General features: G+C 42.5%; 3 protein-coding genes across 4 annotated transcripts in view; 2 read left to right on the forward strand and 1 right to left on the reverse strand.

Annotated features, from left to right (window-relative positions):
- The first annotated feature begins 4320 nt into the window (after positions 1-4320).
- On the forward strand, positions 4321-4876 carry LOC106568266 (profilin-2). Its single transcript, XM_082959712.1, has one exon. It carries the CDS (start codon positions 4427-4429, stop codon positions 4853-4855), a length of 429 nt encoding a protein of 142 aa, XP_082815838.1. The 5' UTR covers positions 4321-4426; the 3' UTR covers positions 4856-4876.
- A 1627-nt stretch (positions 4877-6503) lies between these two features.
- Positions 6504-10553, forward strand: LOC106568238 (E3 ubiquitin-protein ligase TRIM62). The gene is made up of 6 exons (XM_014138412.3): positions 6504-7281; positions 7719-7814; positions 7965-8198; positions 8834-8856; positions 8959-9074; positions 9509-10553. Exons 1-6 carry the CDS (start codon positions 6649-6651, stop codon positions 10051-10053), a joined length of 1647 nt encoding a protein of 548 aa, XP_013993887.1. The 5' UTR covers positions 6504-6648; the 3' UTR covers positions 10054-10553.
- Positions 10554-13630: 3077 nt separating this feature from the next.
- The window catches only part of bmp1 (Bone morphogenetic protein 1), a 58350-nt gene continuing 48283 nt past the window's right edge, over positions 13631-23697 (reverse strand). The window contains exons 14-20 of one of the 2 annotated variants that reach the window (XM_014138167.1): positions 18117-18277; positions 17694-17874; positions 17417-17542; positions 17084-17211; positions 16501-16714; positions 14629-14879; positions 13631-14461 (exon numbers count right to left, since the gene is read on the reverse strand). In XM_014138167.1, the coding sequence (XP_013993642.1) occupies positions 14327-14461; positions 14629-14879; positions 16501-16714; positions 17084-17211; positions 17417-17542; positions 17694-17874; positions 18117-18277 (1196 nt within the window). In that variant the 3' untranslated portion in view covers positions 13631-14326. Of the gene's footprint in view, positions 14462-14628; positions 14880-16500; positions 16715-17083; positions 17212-17416; positions 17543-17693; positions 17875-18116; positions 18281-23697 lie in introns of both variants that reach the window. The other variant, NM_001173597.1, reaches the window with a different exon arrangement.

A 23697-nucleotide genomic window follows, 5' to 3' on the forward strand; every position in this document is an offset into this window, starting at 1 on the left:
GGTGACTGCAGTCTCTAACAATTTTATGGGCTTCCCTTTAACATCGCCTATTATATAGGTCCTGGACGGCAGGAAGCTTGGCCCCAGTGATGTACTGGGCCAGACGCACTACCCTCTGTAGCGCCTTATGGTCAGATGCCGAGCAGTTGCCATACCAGGCGGTGATGTAACTGATCACGATGCTCTCGATGGTGCAGCTGTAGAACTTTTTGAGGATCTGGGGATCCATGCCAAATCTTTTCATCCTCCTGAGGGGGAAAAGGTTTTGTCGTGCCCTCTTCACGACTGTCTTGGTATGTTTGGACCATGATAGTTTGTTGGTGATGTGGACACCAAGGAACTTGAAGATCTCATCCTGCTCCACTACCGCCCCGTCAATGTTAATGGGGTCCTGTTCAGCCTGCATTATCCTGTAGTCCACGATCAGCTCCTTTGTCTTTCTCACATTGAGGGAAAGGTTGTTGTCCTGGCACCACACTGTCAGTTCTCTGACCTCCTCCCTATAGGCTGTCTCATCGCTGTGATCACTGTTGTGTCGTCAGCAAACTTAATTATGGTGTTGGAGTCGTGTTTAGCCACGCAGTCATGGGTGAACAGGGAGTACAGGAGGGGACTAAGTACACACCCCTGAGGGTCCCTAGTGTTGAGGATCAGCGTGGCAGATGTGTTGTTGCCTACCCCACCCTAGGAAGTCCAGGATCCAGTTGCAGAGGGAGGTGTTTAGTCCCAGGGTCCTTAGCTTAGTGATGAGCTTCGTGGGCACTGTGGTGTTGAACGTTGAGCTGTAGACAATGAACAGCTTTCTCACATAGGTGTTCATTTTGTCCAGGTGGGAAAGGGCAGTGTGGAGTGTGATTGAGATTGCGTCATCTGTGGATCTGTTGGGGCGGTATGCGAATATGAGTGGGTCTAGGGTATCCGGGAGGATGCTGTTGATGTGAGCCATGACCAGCCTTTCAAAGCACTTCATGGCTACCGATGTGAGTGCTACCGGCGGTAATCATTTAGGCAGGTTACCTTCGCTTCCTTGGGCACAGGGACTATGGTGGTCTGCTTGAACCATGTACAGTTTTAGTCAGAAGTTTACATACAATTAGGTTAGAGTCATTAAAACTCGTTTTTCAACTACTCCACAAATTTCTTGTTAACAAACTAGAGTTTTGGCAAGTCGGTTAGGACATCTACTTTATGCATGACACAAGTAATTTTTCCAACAACTGTTTACAGACAGATTATTTCACTTATAACTCACTGTATCACAATTCCATTGGGTCAGAAGTTTAAATACACTAAGTTGACTGTGCCTTTAAACAGATTGGAAAATTCCAGAAAATGTCATGGCTTTAGAAGCTTCTGAGAGGCTAATTGACATAATTTGAGTCAATTGGAGGTGTACCTGTGGATGTATTTCAAGGCCTACCTTTAAACTCAGTGCCTCTTTGCTTGACATCATGGGAAAATCAAAAGAAATCAGCCAAGACCTCAGAAGAAAAATTGGTTCATCCTTGGGAGCAATTTCCAAATGTCTGAAGGTACCACGTTCATCTGTACAAAGAGTAGTACACAAGTATAAACACCATGGGAACACACAGCCGTCATACCGCACAGGAAGGAGACACATTCTCTCTCCTAGAGATGAACGTACTTTGGTGCGAAAAGTGCAAACCAATCCCAGAACAACAGCAAAGGACCTTGTGAAGATGCTGGAGGAAACATGTACAAAAGTATCTAGAAATGTCCTCTGGTCTGATGAATCAAAAATGTAACTGTTTGGCCATAATGACCATCGTTATGTTTGGATGAAAAAGGGGGAGGCTTGCAAGCCGAAGAACACCATCCCAACCGTGAAGCACGGGGATGGCAGCATCATGTATTGGGGGTGCTTTGCTGCAGGAGGAACTGGTGTACTTCACAAAATAGATGGCATCATGAGGCAGGAAAATTATGTGGATATATTGAAGCAACATCTCAAGACATCAGTCAGGAAGTTAAAGCTTGGTCACAGATGTGTCTTCCAAATGGACAATGACCCCAAGCATACTTCCAAAGTTGTGGCAAAATGGCTTAAGGACAACAAAGTCAAGGTATCGGAGTGGCCATCACAAAGCCCTGACCTCCATCCCATAGAACATTTGTGGGCAGAACTGAAAAAGCGTGTGCGAGCAAGGAGGCCTACAAACCTGACTCAGTTACACCTGCTCTGTCAGGAGGAATGGGCCAGAATTCACCCAATTTATTGTGGGAAGCTTGTGGAAGGCTACCCAAAATGTTTGACCCAAGTTAAACAATTTAAAGGCAATGCTACCAAATACTAATTGAGTGTTTGTAAACTTCTGACCCACTGGGAATGTGATGAAAGAAATAAAAGCTGAAATAAATCATTTTCTCTACTATTATTCTGACATTTCACATTCTTAAAATAAAGGACGCCATTGAGATTGACCTAAAACAGGGAATTTTTACTGGGATTAAATGTCAGGAATTGTGAAAAACTGAGTTTAACTGTATTTGGCTAAGGTGTATGTAAACTTCCGACTTCAACTGTACATTCCTCCTCTAGATAACCATTAACTTCTGGTGTAGAAACCAGATTGTGGCTCTACTCATTTCCATAGGATACCTGATGATTAACAATATTTAAAGTTTAGAAGTCAGAACCCATCAGTTGTAAACTTTCATTCATAGGCTAGGTTGTAGCAACCTCATGTATATATATATATATATATATAATATATATATATATATATATATATATATATACTCATATATAGGGAACATTTGTGACCCGATTCAGGAAACTAGGCAAGTCATGACTTCACTGTTTGAATGTAAAACATGTGTGATCTCACTTTGATTACCTAGTTAGGTTTATTGTTTACCTAGCTAGCTAGCTACATGTCTTAAGCTAAAGTGTACTGTTAGCTAGGTAACGTTAGCTGGCTGGCTCCCTGGCTGACATTGTTATTCGTATCCCAGAGCAGTTTGCTTTTCTAGTGAGAGCCTAATGTTAGCTAGCTAACATTGAACCTGGTCGGTTAGGTCCAGCACTCTGTGCCATTGTTAGCGCTGTGTTCATTGTTGTTTAGCTAGCTAATGTTAGTTGGCTGGCTCATTAGTTAACATTGTTACGTGTGATCTTACACTTTATTTACCTTGCTAGGTTCATTGTTTGCCTAGCTAGCTAGCTACATGTCTTAAGCTAAAGTGTACTGTTAGTGTACTGGCGCTGTGTTCATTGTTGTTTAACTAGCTAACGTTAGCTGGCTGGCTGGTTAGCTAACATTACGCGACATGTGTACAACACCCGTTGAATATGGCCGGTGTCAGTAAACGTCTGCAAAAAAAGCATAATGAAATTGTTGCCAGAAAAGCTGGTTAGGCTGTTTTCCTGTCATTCATAGGTAAACAAATCATCGGTCAGAGCATCAAGTGTGCGCTCCAAGAGCAAAACGAGATGGGTGGGGCTAAGGCTTAAGAGTGTGTGAACAATGCTGAATGGGTGTAGACAAAGAAGAGCTCTTCACTAGATATCAAAACATTCAAAGGCCATTTTCTCAAAAGTGAGTTTACAAGTTGATCAACTTTCAAAGCAGAATTACTTTCCCATTGTTCCTCAAATGCAGAGAATGATATACCATTTTGTAGCTCTGAGTCTCTACTTTAATCCAATGTAAAAAAACAAAAAACAATTTGAAATGTTGCTACATAAGACCAAGTCCAGGTGTTGAGTCACATTTGAGTGTCATGTAGTAGCCTAAACTTATCGATGTTTCATTGAACTGGGTGAATGGAATATGAATGACAGTCATCCAATATGCTGTAATAGAAATAAGGCCATGCTCATGAAAAAATAAATGTGTCCTCCCTCATCATAAACAGCACTGACCGCCACTGGTTTGCATGGTACTGGATACATTTGTTTTCAGCAATAGTCAGGTATTTTGTTGGAAACTAACAATTTGTTAGACTTGGGGTGATCAGATATTATGAATGGAGTTAAACACAAAGTTCTGGGCTGAATTTAATTACTGATTTTATTTATTTTCTCATTTTCTCCACCCCACTTCAGATAAGTATGTCCATGAGTAATACAATTCCATCTCCTGCCATTCCTAGGTCCTGTATGCGTATTATAATACAGGTAATGGCAGACTTGCACTTTGGCCACTAGATGTCTGTATTCTGCTTCTGATTCAGTGGTAAGCTTTGTGCAAGAAAAGGAGATGACATTATTAGTTATCCTTTGTGACATCACAGAAGTCTTAGACACTTCAGTTGACACAGTGGCAGTATTTCACTGACATGTTTTCCCCACACCAACAAGGTAGGTTTTTAGGGAATTCTCAATATGGACCCATGTTGGTAGATAATCAATTATCTCTACTTGATCACCATTCTGCACACTGCCTGCTTTCATCATCCAGGAATGGCGTTGCCCAGCTTGCAGCACTATGTGGACAGGTTGATGTTTGAAGGCCAGTGTGCAGACTGTGCGTTGGTGAACGTCAGTACCCGCAGGGTGATGGCGGCCACTCCAGGGGGATCACTGGAACATCTGACCCGGCGTGAGATTAGGAGGATACTGGCCAGGAAGAGAGAGGCCATCCAGACCCAGGGAGTGAGCCTGGGGGGGCTGCGCTGTGCTCTGGTGAGGGACAACATGGTCACCCCAGGGGAGAGGTCAATGGACCTGCGCACCAAGCACAGGCCCAGCCGGGGTGTGGCCGTGCGCCGGACACGCCATCTCCTCCTGGTGCTCCTCGGCAACAGGGGGATCAGCAGCGGATTCCTCAACCACAAGGCCTATCAGATGGCTGCATGCCTTCGCAACGCAGGATCATCACAACTTGCTTGAATTTACTGCTTACCTGTATGTACTGCTTACCTGAACTTTTGCTTGGGAGGACATTCCTGTGTCATGGACAGTATGGGATTTTTGACAGAGTAAACTGAGTTGAAACTGTCTACACTGTGTCCTGTAGTTAGTGACATATTTGTGCTTCTTTAATTGTGTAGTGACCTAGAATACAGTGACCTAGTATGCAAGCCAAGTACACACGAGTCTGGATGGCCAGGTCCCACATTGTTATTACAGTACTACATGGTCAGCCACAGACCAGGATAAACAGGCAATGTGACAATAACTGACATAAAGACAGTTAAAAGGTTAAGTGTCAGACACTCAGTTTAACAAGTAGTAGGCTAAGTATGCCTGCTGCTTGGAAGACTAGACACCAATAGCAGAGTAAATACATACCCTGTCAAGAATCTTGGAGAAATGGTCACAAATTGCGTTCATAACTTGCATAATAGCATAACATGAGTCTAAGGTCAATAATATACTTTCAGAACAGAATGTATTAGACACGTGAACAATTAAAGAAGAAATGTGACTCATGCATACAGTGCCTGAAATTAACATCAGGTGGAAGAAATAAAAAAGGGCATATGCACAAAATATGACTTCAGCCCATAGTGTTTGACAAGGTGTTTGTCTACATTGGAGTGCGCTTACAAGTAACCAGCTAGCGCAGGCTGACACTGTACTGGTTATTGAACTTAATTGCTTTGAACTATTTTCCCCACATTGTCTGATACTACTGCGCTGTTGGAACTAGGAACACAAGCATTTTGCTACACCCACAATAATATCTGCTAAATATGTGTATGTGACCAATAAAATTTGATTTGATAAATTCACACACTTCTATTGGAAAGTTCAGTTATGAAAAACCTGTTTGGGTACTCATATGACCGTGGGTGTAGTTGGCTATAGCTGACTGGAGCTCCAGATGTGCGAGTACACACTTCACGATACTCTTTAAGCACAGTAAGCTCCCACACTTAGGAGTTTACAGAGAACAGCCATCACTGTTCACTTCTATATTTTTTTATCAATTTTCTGCCAGTTGATTATATATTTTGTCAGTTTTGTTACAGTATATGGATCTTTGAAATCATTTAATACCATTGTTTACTGTCATGCAAAATGTAGGTTGTTTTCCAGCCAGCTAAAGAAAAAATAGGGCACATCTGTTTTGACTCAAAGTTTTCACATACAGCACTGTAGGCCTAAACACACACACACACACACACACACACACACACACACACACACACACACACACACACACACACACACACACACACACACACACACACACACACACACACACACACACACACACACACACACACACACACACACACACACACACACACACACACCACACACACACACACGCTAGGGATTAACTGATTCCCATAACTAAGCATTATAGTAAAGTGGATTATTAACAACCCTATTCTGCTCAAGAAGCAGGACTGCACTGCAGTTACCACCATAACTTCTCTACACAAACAATCAGAGCACAGAATGACCGTGGCTGGCCTGCCTTAGTTTCCTGACTGTAGCTCTGACGTCAGAGGGGGAGTTTACAAGGGGGCCTACAGAGCACCCCTGCCTATCTGGGATGGAGCAACAGAGAGGCCGCCTCCTCACCAGCCCCTTCCTTTCCCACAGTCAACAGGAAGACTGAGCCGAGTCAGAGCGGAGACCAGACAGAGAGGACCCAAACACTCAGGAGAAGGAGGACGTCTCAAAAGCTTCCAATCCAGCACAAAAAAACGAGAAGTCTGAAAGAAGGAATGAACATAAGGAGTAAGAATCACAGAGAGGTGGAGAAACTCCAGTTAACGTCTCCACACTACGTCGAGGTGGAGAAATCAGACAAGAAAAGTTCCAAATACAGGGAGGGGGAGCTTCCAATGCAAACTACAAAGGAAAATCAGAGGTCGTCTAGTATGGCTGGGCAAGTATCCAAGAGCTCAGCACAGCGACTCAGCCGAGACCTGACCTGTTCTATCTGCCTGGACCTCTTCAAGCAGCCTGTCTCCCTGCCCTGCGACCACACCTTCTGCCAGGCATGTATCGCTGGATACTGGACGGGCCCCAGAGGCCAGGTTCAGGGGGGGTCCGGATCCTGTCCCCAGTGCAGGAAGGTCTTCCCTGGCCAGAGCTACCGGCCCAACCGCATCGTGGGTAACATAGTGGAGAGCTACTGCCAGGGCCTGGAGGAGAGAGAGGGGCTGCTGGGGGACACGGGGGTACCAGAGAGGAGCCTTGCTTATGCTCCTGCCCCGTGCTGTGGCCGGCACCGAGAGGAGCTGAAGCTGTACTGTGAGGAGGACCAAGAGCTGTTGTGTCTGGTGTGTGGACTCTCTCAGGAGCACCGGAACCACAACATGGTGTGTGTCCAAGAGGCACAGCAGAGATACAGGGTAAGTCCAAATTCTATTTGACTTGTGTTGCCTTGTTACACTCTTTCATTTTTCAAAGAATGCTAGTAAAAGGCATAGGGGAAATTGAAGACAGGTGGTGCTATGGACTGAGCAGTAGAATTTTGCTTGGGAGGAATTGAAGCAAAAAAAGTAGATTTGATCAAATGTTGAACAAAAAAAACAGTGACTTGGCATCAACAACTACAATGTCAATGATTTGTCACATCACTTTACGTGTCACTTTTTTCTGTAAGACAAACTGCTCATTATTCTCCCCACATTCTCTTGTTAAGAGTTGCATCCGGCTTGTTTCCCATAACATTCATATTCCAGCCTCACTCCAAGAGCAGATTACTGTATTTACTGTAAGGCCTGGTGTAGAGAACAGAAGGCTGATGCCGACTTAGTCATGCTGCTGCTTTTTTCTGGCCATGCAGGCGTCTCTCAGCAGTTCCATGGACTCTCTGAAAGGGGAGCTGAACACGGCCCTGCAGTGTGAGAGAGAAACTGAGGACGAAGTTAAGAAGCTCAAGGTGAGACGCTCTCGTATCTACAGCTTGTAACAATCTGTACATTGCACTTAAACCTTGAGTGTCTCATAAACCTTGACCCTCTCGATCTAACTGCCATTGCTAATGAACCCCCCCAAACCCTCCCACCCCACACACGTTCTGTCCCCCCAGGAGCACACGGCAGACCTGAAGCAGCGCATCGAGGCCCAGTTCAGCGACCTGCACCAGTTCCTGTACCAGGAAGAGAAGCTGCTGCAGGTGAAGCTGAAGACAGAGGAGCGCAGGGAGCTGATCAGGCTGGACGAACACAAGGCCCTGCTCTGTGTGGAGGTCTGCCGTCTGCAGAGGGCCCTGAATGAGATCGAGGACAAGCTGAGGGAGCAGGACCCCTTTACATTGCTGCGGGTGAGAGACAGGGTAATTCTAGGCTGGTGGAATTTCACATGAGAAGTAACTCAATGAGCCTCCTTGACGGGGAATGTGAAAAATATAAATTTCACACTGAAAAGTTTTAGGTTAGATTTTATGTTATTTTGCTTGTGCCGTTTGAAAACGATGTACTGGATGGGAGGACAAAACTAGCTTGCACACTTCTAGACATTTACATCTGCTGTAATAAGTTAGTAAGTAACCATTCTAGACATTCTACAGGAAGGTCTTTCTGATAGCAATGAGTAGAGTAGTACTTCATTGATCCCAACTTGGGAAATTCACTCAGCATCATCCTTGATAAGAACAAGACCCTTATCAATGACAAACACATAAAATACACACAATGGCCCTCCAGAGTGCAAGGAGGGACCCTTCAGGGTGGAGCACAGGCAGGATGTGGGCCCATGACCTCACTCCTGGTCGATGGTGAGGATAAGGAGATTATAGGGAAAGCAGGCTCAGACCCAGGGACTTTCCCCCAACCACTGGGAGATCCCACAGGGCCGGGATAGCGTGAGCTCAGACACTGATGTCATGTGGAAAACTGTTTTCTCTCTTTTTACCCACTGCCAAAACTAATCCCCTCTGTTTTTCCTGTCTCGTCCCAGAATATCAAGACCCTGGTCCAGAGGTGAGTGCGTGATGGGACGTGGGACGTTTTAGATTGTTATTCCATAATGGAGTTTTCATGTTTCTGATATGTATTGTCTGAAGCTTGTGTTGACTTTGGCAGGCCGACGCCCAAGTTTGAAAAGCCTACTCTCACGGCCCCCAGCCTGTGTGAGGGTCGGTTCGCAGGGCCCCTGCAGTACCGAGTGTGGAAATCATTGAAAGGAAGCATTTACCCAGGTACTGTAAGGCATCAACCTTTACAGTGGAGGCTTGCTGAGGGGAGGAAGGCTCATAGTAATGGTTGGAATGGAGTCAATGGAATGGTATCAATCACATGGAAACCACGTTTGATACCATTCCATTTACTCCATTCCAGCCATTATTATGAGCTGTCCTCCCCTCAGCAGCCTCCACTGAACCTTTAGTAGAGTGACTGACAATTACAGCACTCAGGAGCAATAATTCAGGAGCTTTCAGCAACTATTTTTACTCTGCAACATACATGAATTGCCCAGAATTGACTACTTGACAGTTGTTGTTATTTAAAATGGAAAGTTGAAACTGCTACTGAGAATTATACTGTGTTCACATTGTAACGCTTTCTATCTGTGTCATGGCATGTAAAATCATGCAATACCTAACTTTACCAACTCATTTTCCCTTATTCTCAGTTCCGGCTGCCATCACCTTGAATTCGAGCACGGCCAACCCCTGGCTTAGCCTGACCTCCTCCCTCACCTGTGTCCGCTACCAGACCTTCAACCACTCTGTCCAGGACAACCCCAACCGCTTCAATGCTGCGTTGTCCCTGTTGGGCAGTCAGGGCTTCACCCACGGCCGCCACTACTGGGAGATAGAGGTCTACAGCAGCACTGTGTGGACCGTGGGTGTGGCTAGAGAAACTGTATCGAGGAAGGGAGTAATCAAAGCCTTGCCGGCCAATGGCTTTTGGACCCTGTCCCTGTCCTATGGAATACAGTACATGGCCTGTACATCGCCCCCTACTGTGCTTTCACTGGAGGAGCCTCTGGCTAGGATAGGGGTATATCTGGATTATAAGAGGGGTCTGGTTTCTTTCTACAATGCAGAGAGCATGACACATCTCTATACGTTCCGTGAAACCTTCACAGAGACGTTGTACCCCTACTTCAATCTGGGATTCCTGGATAAAGTGCATGAGAATGAGCCCCTCAAAGTTTTCCTTCCCAAAATCTGACAGTCGCGGCACGCATCTATTCCCCGCAAAGCATGAGGCCATCCTTACACTGGTGTGGTGCTAAAACACCCTCAGAATCTAACTGTTAGATTATAAGCGACGTAAAATCAACTGACACAAAATACTACCGTCATATTGTTTGAGATGTTAGAGAGAGTAAGCAGGCCAACTGTAAATAACATTTTATAAACGTAATCTTGATGTGGTCCAGAGCTTCACCGTCAAGGTTTGTTAAATGTATGTATGCGCAGTAACCTTTTGCAGTATTACAGTGTAAATTGTACGTGACTGGCGTAAACAGAATGATGAATACAAAATTGCCTTATCGTGTACAATGTACGGCAGTTCAATATTTTGAGAAAAAAAATGGACCAACTATTTTAATAAGTAATCTTCAATGCATAATAATCATCTTTTAATGAATTTTGGATATCATCAGTATTTCAAACGTTCACCTCACGATACTGTACCATTCAAAATAAATAAGAATTTGTTTTGTGTCTCTGTGTTGAAATAGAACCTGTTATTTGATCTGGACAGTCTCAGCACAAACAGTAACAGGCATAAGCACACTTCTGCATGGTGGATTTGTGCATATCAGAGCACAGGAAAGAGGAAACTCGTTAAGAGGTCATTTGAAAAGAGTTTTCTGTGTGGTTGTGTCAGTCTTTCTTCCTGTGATCCTTTAGGCTTAGCCTACAGTACATTGAACCAAGCTGAGTAATTCGTCAAAATTATGTGAGTGAAATTGATGGACCATTTCCGAGAAATCCCCGACTAATCAAGAAAGAGAGGGAGAGAGCGAGCGAGCAGTTTAAACCTGCACACTGATTTTTTTTTGTACGTACCATTAGCAGTAGCACTTTGAGGAAAACATTCTCATTCCACCATGCAGGCTGATACAACCCACACACATCAGGAGTGGTCCCGTGTGACTCAGCTGTTAGAGCATGCCGCTAGCAACACCAGGGATGTGGGTTCGACTCTCACGGGGGATCAGTATGAAAATGTGTCTTGAGTATTTGGACAAATTCACTTTGTGTATTAAAGTAGTATTATTTGGTCCCATATTCCTAGCACGCAATGAATGCATCAAGCTTGTGATACATTTGCAGTTTGTTTTAGTTGTGTTTCAGGTTATTTTGTGCCCAATAGAAATGAATGGTAAATAATGTATTGTGTCATTTTGAAGTGCCTTTCATTGTAAATAAGAACATAATTTGTTTCTTAACACTTCTACATTAATGTGGATGCTACCATGATTACAGATAACCATGAATGAATCATTAATAATGATGAGTGAGAAAATTAAAGAGTGATAAATATCATACCCTCCAAAAAATGTTAACCTCCCCTGTTATTGGTATTGTGAGAGGTTAGCATGTTTTGGGTGTATAATCTTTGTGCCTCTGTAACTTTCACACTCATTATTCAGGATTGATTCAGGATAATCCGTAATCATGATAGCATCAACATTAATGTAGAAGTGCTTGGAAACATATTCTATTCTTATTTACAATAAAAGTGTCTCCAAAATGGCACAATACATTATTTACCATTAATTTCTATTGGGCACAAAATAATCTAAAACACAACCAAAGCAAACTACAAATGCATCCAACAATTTTGTAGAGTCACAAGCTTGATGTAGTAATTGTGCGCTAGGAATATGGGACCAAATAATACAATGTTTGACTACTTTAATACGTTATAAGTGAATATGTCCAAATACTTATGACACCTTCAAATGGGGGGACTGCTTCAATTAAGTGCTTCAATTTCTAAACGGTAAAAGAGATATGTATGAAAATACCCTCAAATAAAAGGTGACATTCTGAACTGTCACCTCATATAAAACATTTGATCTCAAATCCAAAATGGAGTGAAGAGCCAAATTAAATGTTTTAGCTTCACTGTCCAAATAAATACAGTTGAAGTCGGAAGTTTACATACACCTTAACCAAACACAGTTAAACTCCGTTTTTTACAATTCCTGACATTTAATCAGAGTAAAAACTCACTGTCTTAGGTCAGTTAGGATCACCACTTTATTTTAAGAATGTGAAAATGTCAGACTAATAGTAGAGAGAATTATTTATTTCAGCTTTTATTTCTTTCATCACATTTCCAGCGGGTCAGAAGTTTACATACACTCAATTAGTATTTGGTAGCATTGCCTTTAAATTGTTTAACTTGGGTCAAATGTTTTGGCCCATTCCTGCTGACAGAGCGGGTGTAACTGAGTCAGGTTTGTAGACCTCCTTGCTCGCACACGCTTTTTCTGGTCTACCCACAAATGTTCTACAGGTTTGAGGTCAAGGCTTTGTGATGGCCACTTCAATACCTTTGTTGCCCTTAAGCCATTTTGCCACAATTTTGGAAGTATGCTTGGGGTCATGGTCCATTTGGAAGACCCATTTGCGACCAAGCTTTAACTTCCTGAACGATGTCTTGAGATGTTGCTTCAATATATCCACATGATTTCCCTTCCTCATGATGCCATCTATTTTGTGAAGTGCACCAATCCCCCCTGCAGCAAAGCACCCCCACAACATGATGCTGCCACCCCCGTGCTTCATGGTTGGGATGGTGTTCTTCGGCTTGCAAGCCTCCCCCGTTTTCCTCCAAACATAACGATGGTCATTATGGCCAAATAGTTATATTTTTGTTTCATCAGACCAGAGGACATTTCTCCAAAAAGTTGTCCCCTGTGCAGTTGCAAACCGTAATCTGGCATTTTTATGGCGGGTATGGAGCAGTGGCTTCTTCATTGCTGAGCGGCCTTTCAGGTTATGTCGGTATAGGACTCGTTTTACTGTGGATATAGATACTTTTGTACCTGTTTAATCCAGCATCTTCACAAGGTCCTTTGCTGTTGTTCTGGGATTGATGTGCACTTTTCACACCAAAGTACTTTAATCTCTATGAGACAGAACGTGTCTCCTTCCTGAGTGGTATGACGGCTGCAAGGTCCCATGGTGTTCATGCTTGCGTACTATTGTTTGTACAGATGAACGTGGTACCTTCAGCGTTTGGAAATTTCTCCCAAGGATGAACCAGACTTGTGGAGGTCCACCATTTTTTTCTGGAGGTCTTGACTGATTTCTTTAGATTTTCCCATGATGTCAAGCAAAGAGGCACTGAGTTTGAAGGTCGGCCTTGAAATACATCCACAGGTACACCTCCAATTGACTCAAATGATGTCAATTAGCCTATCAGAAGCTTCTAAAGCCATGACATAATTTTCTGGAATTTTTCAAGCTGTTTAAAGGCACAATTAACTTACTGTATGTAAACTTCTGACCCAATGGAATTGTGATACAGTGAATTATAAGTGAAAAAATCTGTCTGTAAACAATTGTTGTAAATATTACTTGTGTCATGCACAAAGTAGATGTCCTAACCGACTTGCCAAAACTATAGTTTGTTAACAAGAAATTTGGGGAGTGGTTGAAAAATGAGTTTAAATGACTCCAACCTAAGTGTATGTAAACTTCCGACTTCAACTGTACGTAGGGGAGTCTTTATTTGGGACAAATCATAAAAACAATTGGAAAAGAACAGACCACCACCTTAATTTACATTTATCTATATTTATTAGCCTAGCCCTTGAAAAGAATAACAACACATGTTCATTTTTCTTGTTCTGCTAACATCAATCATGTGTGGGGGGGGAATCATCCCTGTTCTGCATTGCAAGACCATACTAATTGCAACTGTGTGCTCAAAACAAATTTCCCCGGTTCTATCTGTCTTTCCTAATCATCAATGTGCAACCCTCAATGATACACAGTATAGTGCCAATAATTAAGTCAAGAGTAAATAGACATATTTAGGAACCAAGGCAAGGTGGGAAGGTTATCTTCCCAAGAAGTTAGGGCTCAGCTGGATTTCAAGTTAGGAGGTGGTCGGGGATCTTGGGAGTATTCCCTAAAACCCTGATAATCCTGTATCCTATACAGTTATACCACCATCCCAGTGATCCTTACAGGCCTGTGGGATCCTTTTTGTTATCTTGAGGAAATTACAAACTTTTGGGGAATTAATTTCAGGTCTCCCACACATATCCCCTCTCTCGTCCACCCTCCCTAATCTAAATGATACAAACTTGAAAACGCTCTCTACTGCTGCATGGCTTGACTCCTTACAGCTGGCTTTGGGCGGAGTGGGGTATGGGGGGGGCAGCTATCCAAGCATCCGCTCTTCTTAGGGAACTGGGAGTGTCAATGCTTTGGGGTGCACAGTCTCCTCTTAAGTCTTGGTAAAGAGGGGTTCACTTGCTTGTGTGCAATGTGTCTTGGAACTTTGTGCTCGTGTACCGTACATGGAAGCCCTTCTTATTGATGGTGTCATCAGAATGGAACTTTATAACAATGGCATCCCCAGCAGAGTAGATTTCCTCAGGAGGCTGGAAGATAAATACAAAGAGAGAGAGAAAGATTATCTTACACCTCTACATTTTTTAAGTAGGCAAACACCCCTGGCATTTTGTGAAGTGCTACATACAGTAGCACTATATATGTACAGTAGCTGTTACAATCTAGTAGGTGTACTGAAACCTTTTGTCGTCCTTACCCCAGATCCACAGTAGCGACCAAGCCTTGGGGCCTTGACATCAGCACCATCAAATAGTTCAATGTAGTCATAGCCGCAGTCTGCCTCTTCCTCAATCTCAAAGGTTTGGAAGATGAGCTCTACTCCGTAGCCCTTCTCAGCGGAGACCACCCACTGGCAGTCAGACGCCCCTGGGTAGTTGTTATCCCCAAACTGGGCGTGCGAATAAAGATCTTTGGTCTTGACCTCAGCTTTCAGGCTTCCTCCACACTCTGAGAACGCACAGCCACAAAAAAGAGACAGAGCCTCAGAGAAGGAACTCATTGAGATATAAATGTCCAATTTATCAACAAATAATTCTCTGAGTCAGTGTTCCCACATTCCATGTGGGATTCTATAACCTTATACCAATCTGAAAAAGCTGACATATTGTCCCTTTGTTTTCTTAGTTGAAAGACACCAAAAACCACAAATCCAGGTGGCAACATGGGCATTGTCACCCCCAATCGTACTAATGAATTCATATTTCATTATTCATGGGTCCTGACAAAACATGTAAATGTTGTCACGCTGCCTGCTGAATCACACATTACAAACATAATGTACTGTATGTTAGGGATAATATAATACCAAGACAAGATGAGAATCAAAAACCAGAGACATTGACATCAGCATACAAGAATACATTTGCATCAGTAGACACAGAGAGATGATCATTAACGATGGAGGTAAACAATGGTCCCAGGATCAAATCCTTGTTGCACATCCTTTTCAACCTCCCAGTAATTAGTTGTCTTTGGGAATACACAAGCCTTTTTGATTGAGCTGAGGGACAAAATTAGTCCCAACTGGATCAAAGTCCTTGGTAAGATGAATGAATACCACTTAACTGGTCTGCTGGGGTTAATGGATTATTATTATGGTCACGCTCCCCAGTTTCTGTGTTGTGGGTTTGTATGTGTGTGTAATTCAGGAAATGGCTTCCTAGAATCCTAAAGCAGCTGATTGGTCGGCCCCATCGCTGATTGGAGCTCTGACCCCTCCCTCTCGTCAGGGGAAACAGCTGTCTCTTCAATTAAGAATGCCTTCTCCAGCTTGATAAAAGCCAGTGTTCCTCCCTCGGGGAGGAGAGCTTCTTTTTATGTCCTGTGTTGGTTGTTGGTCAGTGAAAGTTTTGTTGTTAATATTTTGTAGCCGGTCCTTCAGAGGTTTGTGTATGCCAAAAGGACTTAGTGTTTTTGGTTAATTGAATTTGTTCACGTTAATTATTCAGTTTCATTTGTTTCTGGGGGGGAAGGGGAATGCACCTTGGGAGTGTTGAGGCAAGAGGCCTGCGGGCATACATAACCCGTAGTATTTAATCTGTCTATGCACACTATGTAAGACCTGGGTGGACCACCCTGTGTATTTTGGTTAGCGTGCCGGGTGGTGCTAAAGGGTAGGTAGGAGGGGACTCTTTAATTTTACTTTCTTTGCTTTGGTTACGTCCAGCCCCTTTTTCCCCATATTACCGTGTTAAGGAATATTACATTCCCTGTAAACTGTATTTTTCTCTACCTCTGTCATCCTTCCCCGCTCCTACGATCACATACTTTTTCACTCCACGGGGAGTTGAGATGTAGCAGGTTGTTACGTTCCCTCCTCCAAGAGGCGTACGTAACAATTATTATCAATGTCTTAATTAGGTTATGGCAGTGGATTGACCAGACTTACATGGAAAAAGGTTAAATAATGTATTATACAATGAATATTAGTTGACTATTCTCATCTCTCTGAAATCAAAACATGTTAGCAGTTCAACCATATCCCTGTGTGCACCAATGAGAATGATCCATTTCAATCCTTTTCTTTCTGGTATCACAAAATGCTAATGCCAGTGTATGTGTCACCCACCTGCACTGTGTGAAGCCTCAAAGCCTCTCTTCTGAACTGAGTTGTCAGAGAAGAAGCGCAGAAACATCTCGTTGCCGCTGGAGATGACTGGCGAGGGTTTCTTGATGCCACAGAAGCGTCCCAGACTGGGGGCCCGGCCATCCTGCCCATCGTAGATCTCTAGGTGGTCGTAGGCACACTCCAGATGAGCCTCCATGTCGATCTCATTGAAAGCCTTAAAAGTGAATGTAGATTCAGTGAGGTAGGTGGTGAGCTATTAACAACAGTAATAATCTACATGACCCATCTTCCACTAATGACTATGTACCGTTATAATGTACATTGTAAGCATTACATAATAGGTGTCATTAAAACTATGCCAATCCCTACATATATGTACATTTCTACCTCAATGACCTTGTACTCCTGCACATCAACTCAGTACTGGTACCCTGTGTATATAGCCAAGTTGTCGTTACTCATTGAGTACTTATTCCTCGTGTTATTACTTTTCTATTATTTCTCTCTCTGCATTGTTGGGAAGGGCCGTAAGCATGTGACAAATATTTGACTTGATTTGATCATGACACAGCAGTAAACATACGATTTTGATGCGGTGGCCTGGGGTGGTGGAGAGGGCCCAGGTACAGGCCTTCTTGCTGGGGTATTTGTCAGGCCAGTTGGGGCTGGTGATGGTGCCTAACACACTGCTCACCACATGATCACAGCCAGCTGAAAGATAAACATTGCTGATTCAATCAGTAATCCAAGAGGACATATCCTATCCCCAACTCTGATGTCATAATCCATGTAAAATAGGATGTCAAGGGCTGTATGTAAATACTGGATGGATAAATATGGATAGGTACATGTATGAACAGAAATAGCTCGATGTAAATGTATGGATAAATCCATTAAAATAGGAGATATCCTGTACCTTCCTTGCAGTCATGTTTATTGTCATGCAGCACAAAGCCACTGCGACACTGACAACTGTAGCTCCCGAAGGTATTGACACACTCATGTTGGCAGCCTCCATTCTCCTTAGAGCACTCATCCTTGTCTGCATGGGAACAGAACATTGTCAGAAATTGCTAAACCCACCTACAGTAAACCCTTAGTGACACTAGACTGTTCGAGCCATTGACCAAATACTTTAAACATACATTTAAAGTATGTTTGTTGCAACAAAAAAAAAATGTTTCAAGGCTTACCAGAGAAGAATTGGGCTTTGAAGCCTTTCTTTGACACTGTGTTGTCTGATTTGAACTCAATGCGCATGTTGTTGTATTGGGAGGTGACGGTTTCTGGTTTCTCTGTTCCACAAAACTTCCCATGAAGCCTGGAGTCAGCGGTCAGTCCACTCCTCACCTCCACATAATCATATTTACACACCTGAGGGAAGAAGAGACCACATAGGACATGTCAGACACACCTCAAAAGGAACTGGAGCAAGTACTATGGAATAACTCAAAGTAAACCACAGCACACACACACCGGCTTACAGGACTAGACAATCATTCCCTCATGAGAGATCTTCATGGTCACCTTCACTGTGAGGCCATTGTAAATGCCCATTCCTGCCCACTCACAACATTTGTAAGTATTATAGGGTGTTCTCAGGCTATAATGCTTACATCGTTGCCCTCGGTCTCAAAGACATCAAACAGCAGGGTGATGTGGTAATGTGTGGGGGCCACCAGCTGCCAAACACAGTTCTTGTTGGGGGGGTATTCTTTGGGCCAGCCAGGGGTGGTGATGGAGCCATTAAGCTTGGTAATGAAGCCTCCACACGCAGCTGCTGGGGGGATACAGAGCTGACATTAGGGACGGACACGTGGCCACAAGGCAACACAACTCAAACCACATAACAGTTATAGTTTAGGAAAGGTGGAGAGGTAGGTGGAACTTGTTCACAGTTCAATAAAGTATGAAGCACGTGACTGTGACACAATGTCATAATACTACTCCCTAGGTTTCAAACTGCAACATTAATTAAGCAAATAAGAAAGTCAGGTCCTACCAATGTAGTCCTGTTATGAAATATGTACCAGGGTTTGAATCAAAGCTCTACAAAATGAAATAAGCATCCACTAAGTACAGCAATTAAGAATAACCACATTTCGAGTGGCAGTAGGAAATAAAAAAGAAAGTGACAGATTTATACCACACAAAGTACAATCATGTCCTCTTAATGCAAAAGAGGGTAAACACACCAACTAATGTAACCTCCCATATGGAAAAGTAATATATAGCCAAACGTTTGGACATACCTACTCATTTTCAAGGGTTTTTCTTTATTTTTACTATTTTCTACATTGTAGAATAATAGTGAAGACATCAAAACTATGAAATAACACATTTGGAATCATGTAGTAACCAAAATATATTTTAGATTCTTCAAAGTACAGTAGCCACTCTTTGCCTTGATGACAGCTTTGCACACTCTTGGCAGTTTCTCAACCAGCTTCACCTGGAATGCTTTTCCAACAGTCTTGAAGGAGTTCCCACATATGCTGAGCACTTGTTGGCTGCTTTTCCTTCACTCTGCGATCCAACTCATCCCAAACCATCTCAATTGGGTTGAGGTCAGGTGATTGTGGGGGCCAAGTCATCTGATGCAGCACCCCATCACTCTCCTTCTTGGTCAAATAGCCCTTACACAGCCTGGAGGTGTGTTGGGTCATTGTCCTGTTGAAAAATAAATGATAGTGGGACTAAGCGCAAACCAGATAGGAAAGGCGTATCGCTGCAGAATGCTGTGGTAGCCATGCTGGTTCAGTGTGCCTTGAATTCTAAATAAATCACTGACAGTGTCACTAGCAAAGCACCCCCACGCTATCTCCCCCATACTTCACAATGGGAACCACACACGCGGAGATCATCCGTTCACCTACTCTGCGTCTCACAAAGACACTCAAAATCTCAAATTTGGACTCATCAGACCAAAGGACAGATTTCTACCGGTCTAATGTCCATGGCTCGTGTTTCTTGGCCCAAGAAAGTCTCGTCTTCTTATTGGTGTCCTTTACTAGTGGTTTCTTTGCAGCAATTTGACCATGAAGGCCTGATTCACGCAGTCTCCTCTGAACAGTTGATGTTGAGATGTGTCTGTTACTTGAACTCTGTGAATGTAACGATCGTCGTAGTGGATGGACCAAGGCGTAGTGGATGGACCAAGGCGCAGCGGGTTGAGTGCTCATTTTGACATTTATTATAAATAACCACGAACACTTCACGAAAACAAGAAAACGGATGACAACATAACAGTTCGCAGGCTAACCCTAGCAGTGCAAACCACAGCTATGCAAAGAACAACCTCCCACAAATCCCACGACAAACACATTCCTATTTATAGGACCTTCAATCAGAGGCAACGATAGACAGGTGCCTCCAAATGAACCCCAATTACCTAAACATAGAAATAGAAATGACTAGACAGAACATAGAAATACACTAACATAGAACAATGACAAAAAAAAACGGAATACATAAACCAAACACCCCTCTACATACACACACACCCCGAACCATATAAAACAAATACCCCCTGCCACGTCCTGACCAAACTATAATAACAAATAACCCCTTTACTGGTCAGGACGTGACAGTGAAGTGTTTATTTGGGCTGCAATATCTCAGGTTGGTAACTCTAATGAACTTATCCTCTGCAGCAGAGGTAACTCTGGGTCTTTCTTTCCTGTGGCGGTCCTCATGAGAGCCAGTTTCATCATAACACTTGATAGTTTTTTTGCAAACTTTTAAAGTTCTTGAAATGTTCCAGATTGACTGACCTTCATGTCTTAAAAAGTAATGATGCACTGTCATTTCTCTTTGCTTATTTGAGCTGTTCTTGCCATAATATGGACTTGGTCTTTTACCAAATAGGGCAATCTTCTGTATACCACCCCTACCTTGTCAAAACAGAACTGTTTGGCTCAAACTCATTAAGAAGGAAAGACATTTCACAAATTAACATTTAAAAAGGCACACCTGTTAATGGAAATACATTCCAGGTGACTACCTTAGGAAGCTGGTTGAGAGAATGCCAAGAGTGTGCTGTCATCATGGCAAAGGGTGGCTACTTTCAAGAATCTAAAATCTAAAATATGTTGTTAACGCGTGAGTTACAAATATCTCTAACAGTCGCCCAGCGTGAGTTTTTTTATGCGTGTGATGTCAGAATGTACTCACTGTTCCAAAATGTGATTGTTACACAACAGGACAGTGAACCCTCAAACCAAGGCACGTTGCCTGCTAATTATCTATAGGCTATGTTTAAACTAGTCAATTTCATATTAAGTTTTATTTTCTAACAACAGTTTGAATTGAGGTTTGTTCCACCTCCTCATTAATTCACGTTTGAGGCTTTACTGAACCGTGGACAAACTTCTCTCTTCAACAAGAGCCAAATCAATTCCCCAGTGTTTCCCTAGATCAAGTATGAAGACATTACGCATCTCTAGTCAGAACAGGCCTTGCACAAACTTTTTCCCCCAGCACATTATCTGGCTGGCACCGGAATTGCCTTCATTGTTTTCCTTACAAACTTTGGACATGTATGCATTCCTATCAAAGTAAGTGGCTTATTTTCTGTATATCGTGTTGTCGTTTCTACTGTAGCACACCATTTGTATGTATGGATCATAATTGAATTAATGTTTTAATCACGTTTTCAAGTACTGGTGACAAATCATGCATTCCGATTCTTGCATAGATTGTAATGGACACATACGATGTGTGTAAAATACTTTTTTGATGGTTGTACTGATTATGATGTGCTAATGCTAAGCTATTTGCTGGCTATGTGTGGCGCCATTTTGTTGACATCATACAATGCATTCTGGTTATCACGTAAGCGTCTGTCAGACCAAAGATGTTATAACAAGGGATAGTTCACTCGACTGACTTGTGGTGCTTTCAAGACAACTGGGAACAAAAAAAATACTAGGTCAAACCATGACATCAGTGATCTACGGGTCGGAAAGTCGGAGCTCTAGAAAGAGGGCCGAGTTCCCGAGTTGGAATCCCGAGAGAAAATCCCAGTCGGAGCTTGTTTTTTTCAAAGTTCCCAGTTGTCTTGAACGCAGTGATGTCGGAAGTCAGAGATTTACGAGTCTCCCAGTAGTTTTGAACGCACCATCAGATTGTAATGTTGCCAGCTCAGACCCCCCTAAGGGGTTTATTTTTATTTAGCGTATAAACTTATCCTGTGTTTGCCCCCAATTTATTGATTAATCCCCCATCATAGTAATATTTCCTGCATCATATCCCCCCACAATATCTTTCCTCATTTCTACCCCCATGGATTTGAAACCCCCCCACAAATGAAATGAACCCCCCCACAAATCCCACTAAAATTGTTTCATCCCTGTTTAGCTTTTGTGATACGGTTAGGCTAGGCAGTAGGCTTGTATTTGGTGTGATGATCTGTGAGGTGATAACATTTTATTTGTGTTGTGATTTGTCAAAAACAGTAAACGACTTGTCAAGTCATGTGCTCCGGTTCTTGTATACACTGTAACAAGTACATAGACGATTTGTAATATGCTGAAATGTGGCTAAACTAAATCTTTCAGACAATGGGCACAGCCATCTTTGACGTTGTTTATTTGCGTCTTATAGTGAATGGCATTCTGGGATTAGGGAGTTTTCACCAAGTCAAACATAAACAAACATGGCTGCCATCATAAAGAATATAGATGCTGCTAGCTTAGCTGACACGCATCTCTTTTCTAAACAATATTACATTTCTCCCTTGTGCTCACCAGAGATGTGGTACATTGTAAACAAGTCTAGTGTTAGGTGTCTAACTTATGTTGTTTTTTTTGTCAGTGAAACCTGTTATTTAGACTGGTTTATGTAATGAGTTTAGCTGTGGATGTCTTCCGTGTGATGTATGGATGACGAAGTTCGCATTTATCTTTTACAATAAAAGGTGAAATTGAGGAATAAAGTTGTGAATACCTTTATTTCCCATCAGCACAAAACATTGTTTAGATGCTTTTCAGACAACAATGCTGTTTAGATGCATTTGTTGCCTCATACGCTGTGTTGCTACTGTTCCAATTACATATTTGTGATCGTACGCTGCAGGGACCACTCAACAATGATCACAAATACGAGATCGTACGGGTCAAAGGGTTAACACTTTTTTGGTTACTATATGATTCCATGTGTTATTTTTGTTTTGATGTCTTCACTATTATTCTACCATCTAGAAAATAGTAAAAATAAAGAGAAACCCTTGAATGGGTAGATGTGTCCAAACTTTTGACTGGTACTGCACAAGTTTTTAAAATGCACAAAAACCTATGAATGTTTATTTTTGTACCCTATAGTTTTGGCTGCCTATAGGGTTATGGAATCACATTGTATTTGTAAAACATGGTTTACATATTGTTGATGTAATCAATGACTGTATGTGGTTGTAATCCACTTTTATTTTGGACCCCTCCCCTCAACAACACTAGAAGACGCCTGTGACAACTAACCATTTCTTCTGTATTTTGTTTTAGAAAAGCTGTATAACCTAACACAAAGCTAACTGCGCTAATCCTAGCCTGTCAAGCCTATAGGGTTGCTATTAAATTAGTGGCTAACGTTAGCTGGCTCAATATTGAGATGGCTGTATATGGTTCATGTATTTTAAAATATAAAAAAGGGCTACAAGTCAATGTATTAGCTAGTATGACTATATTAAATACAGAGGATATATTATGTTACTGTACTTACAGTACTTTCTAGTCTTTACAGCATCTGACTGAATTATTCATGTTTTGCAGATGGATTATTTTTATTCATTTTTTCTCCAAGTTTGAAGATCAAATCACAATGTGTAATTTTTGGGGAATCTCCATCTCAGAATGCCCATAAGGATAACAGGCGTTGTGTCGGAGATCCATCGCCTGTGAAAATAGGCTACTTGCTGTTCACCCCAACCAACACCGTTTCAGTTGGGAATGTCCGTTCTGCTCATTCTAATTCTAAGCGACAATGGCTGTGGTACAGTATGTCTATGTATGTGTCATTTGTAGCATTGTACAGATAAGACAGAGTCATTATATTCTGACCTAACTCAAATTTAAATATCTGGCTGCGTCATTATGACTTTGGATAATTATTTATGACACATTGAACTATTTGAAGAATTCTAGGTGGCAAAGCTAAAAGGGGAGAAGATGGGGAGAAAAAAGACGGATTGGATCCTGAAAAAGT

This window comes from Salmo salar, chromosome 13, assembly GCF_965601325.2.
Source record: "Salmo salar chromosome 13, fSalSal1, whole genome shotgun sequence".
Lineage (NCBI taxonomy): Eukaryota > Metazoa > Chordata > Actinopteri > Salmoniformes > Salmonidae > Salmo > Salmo salar.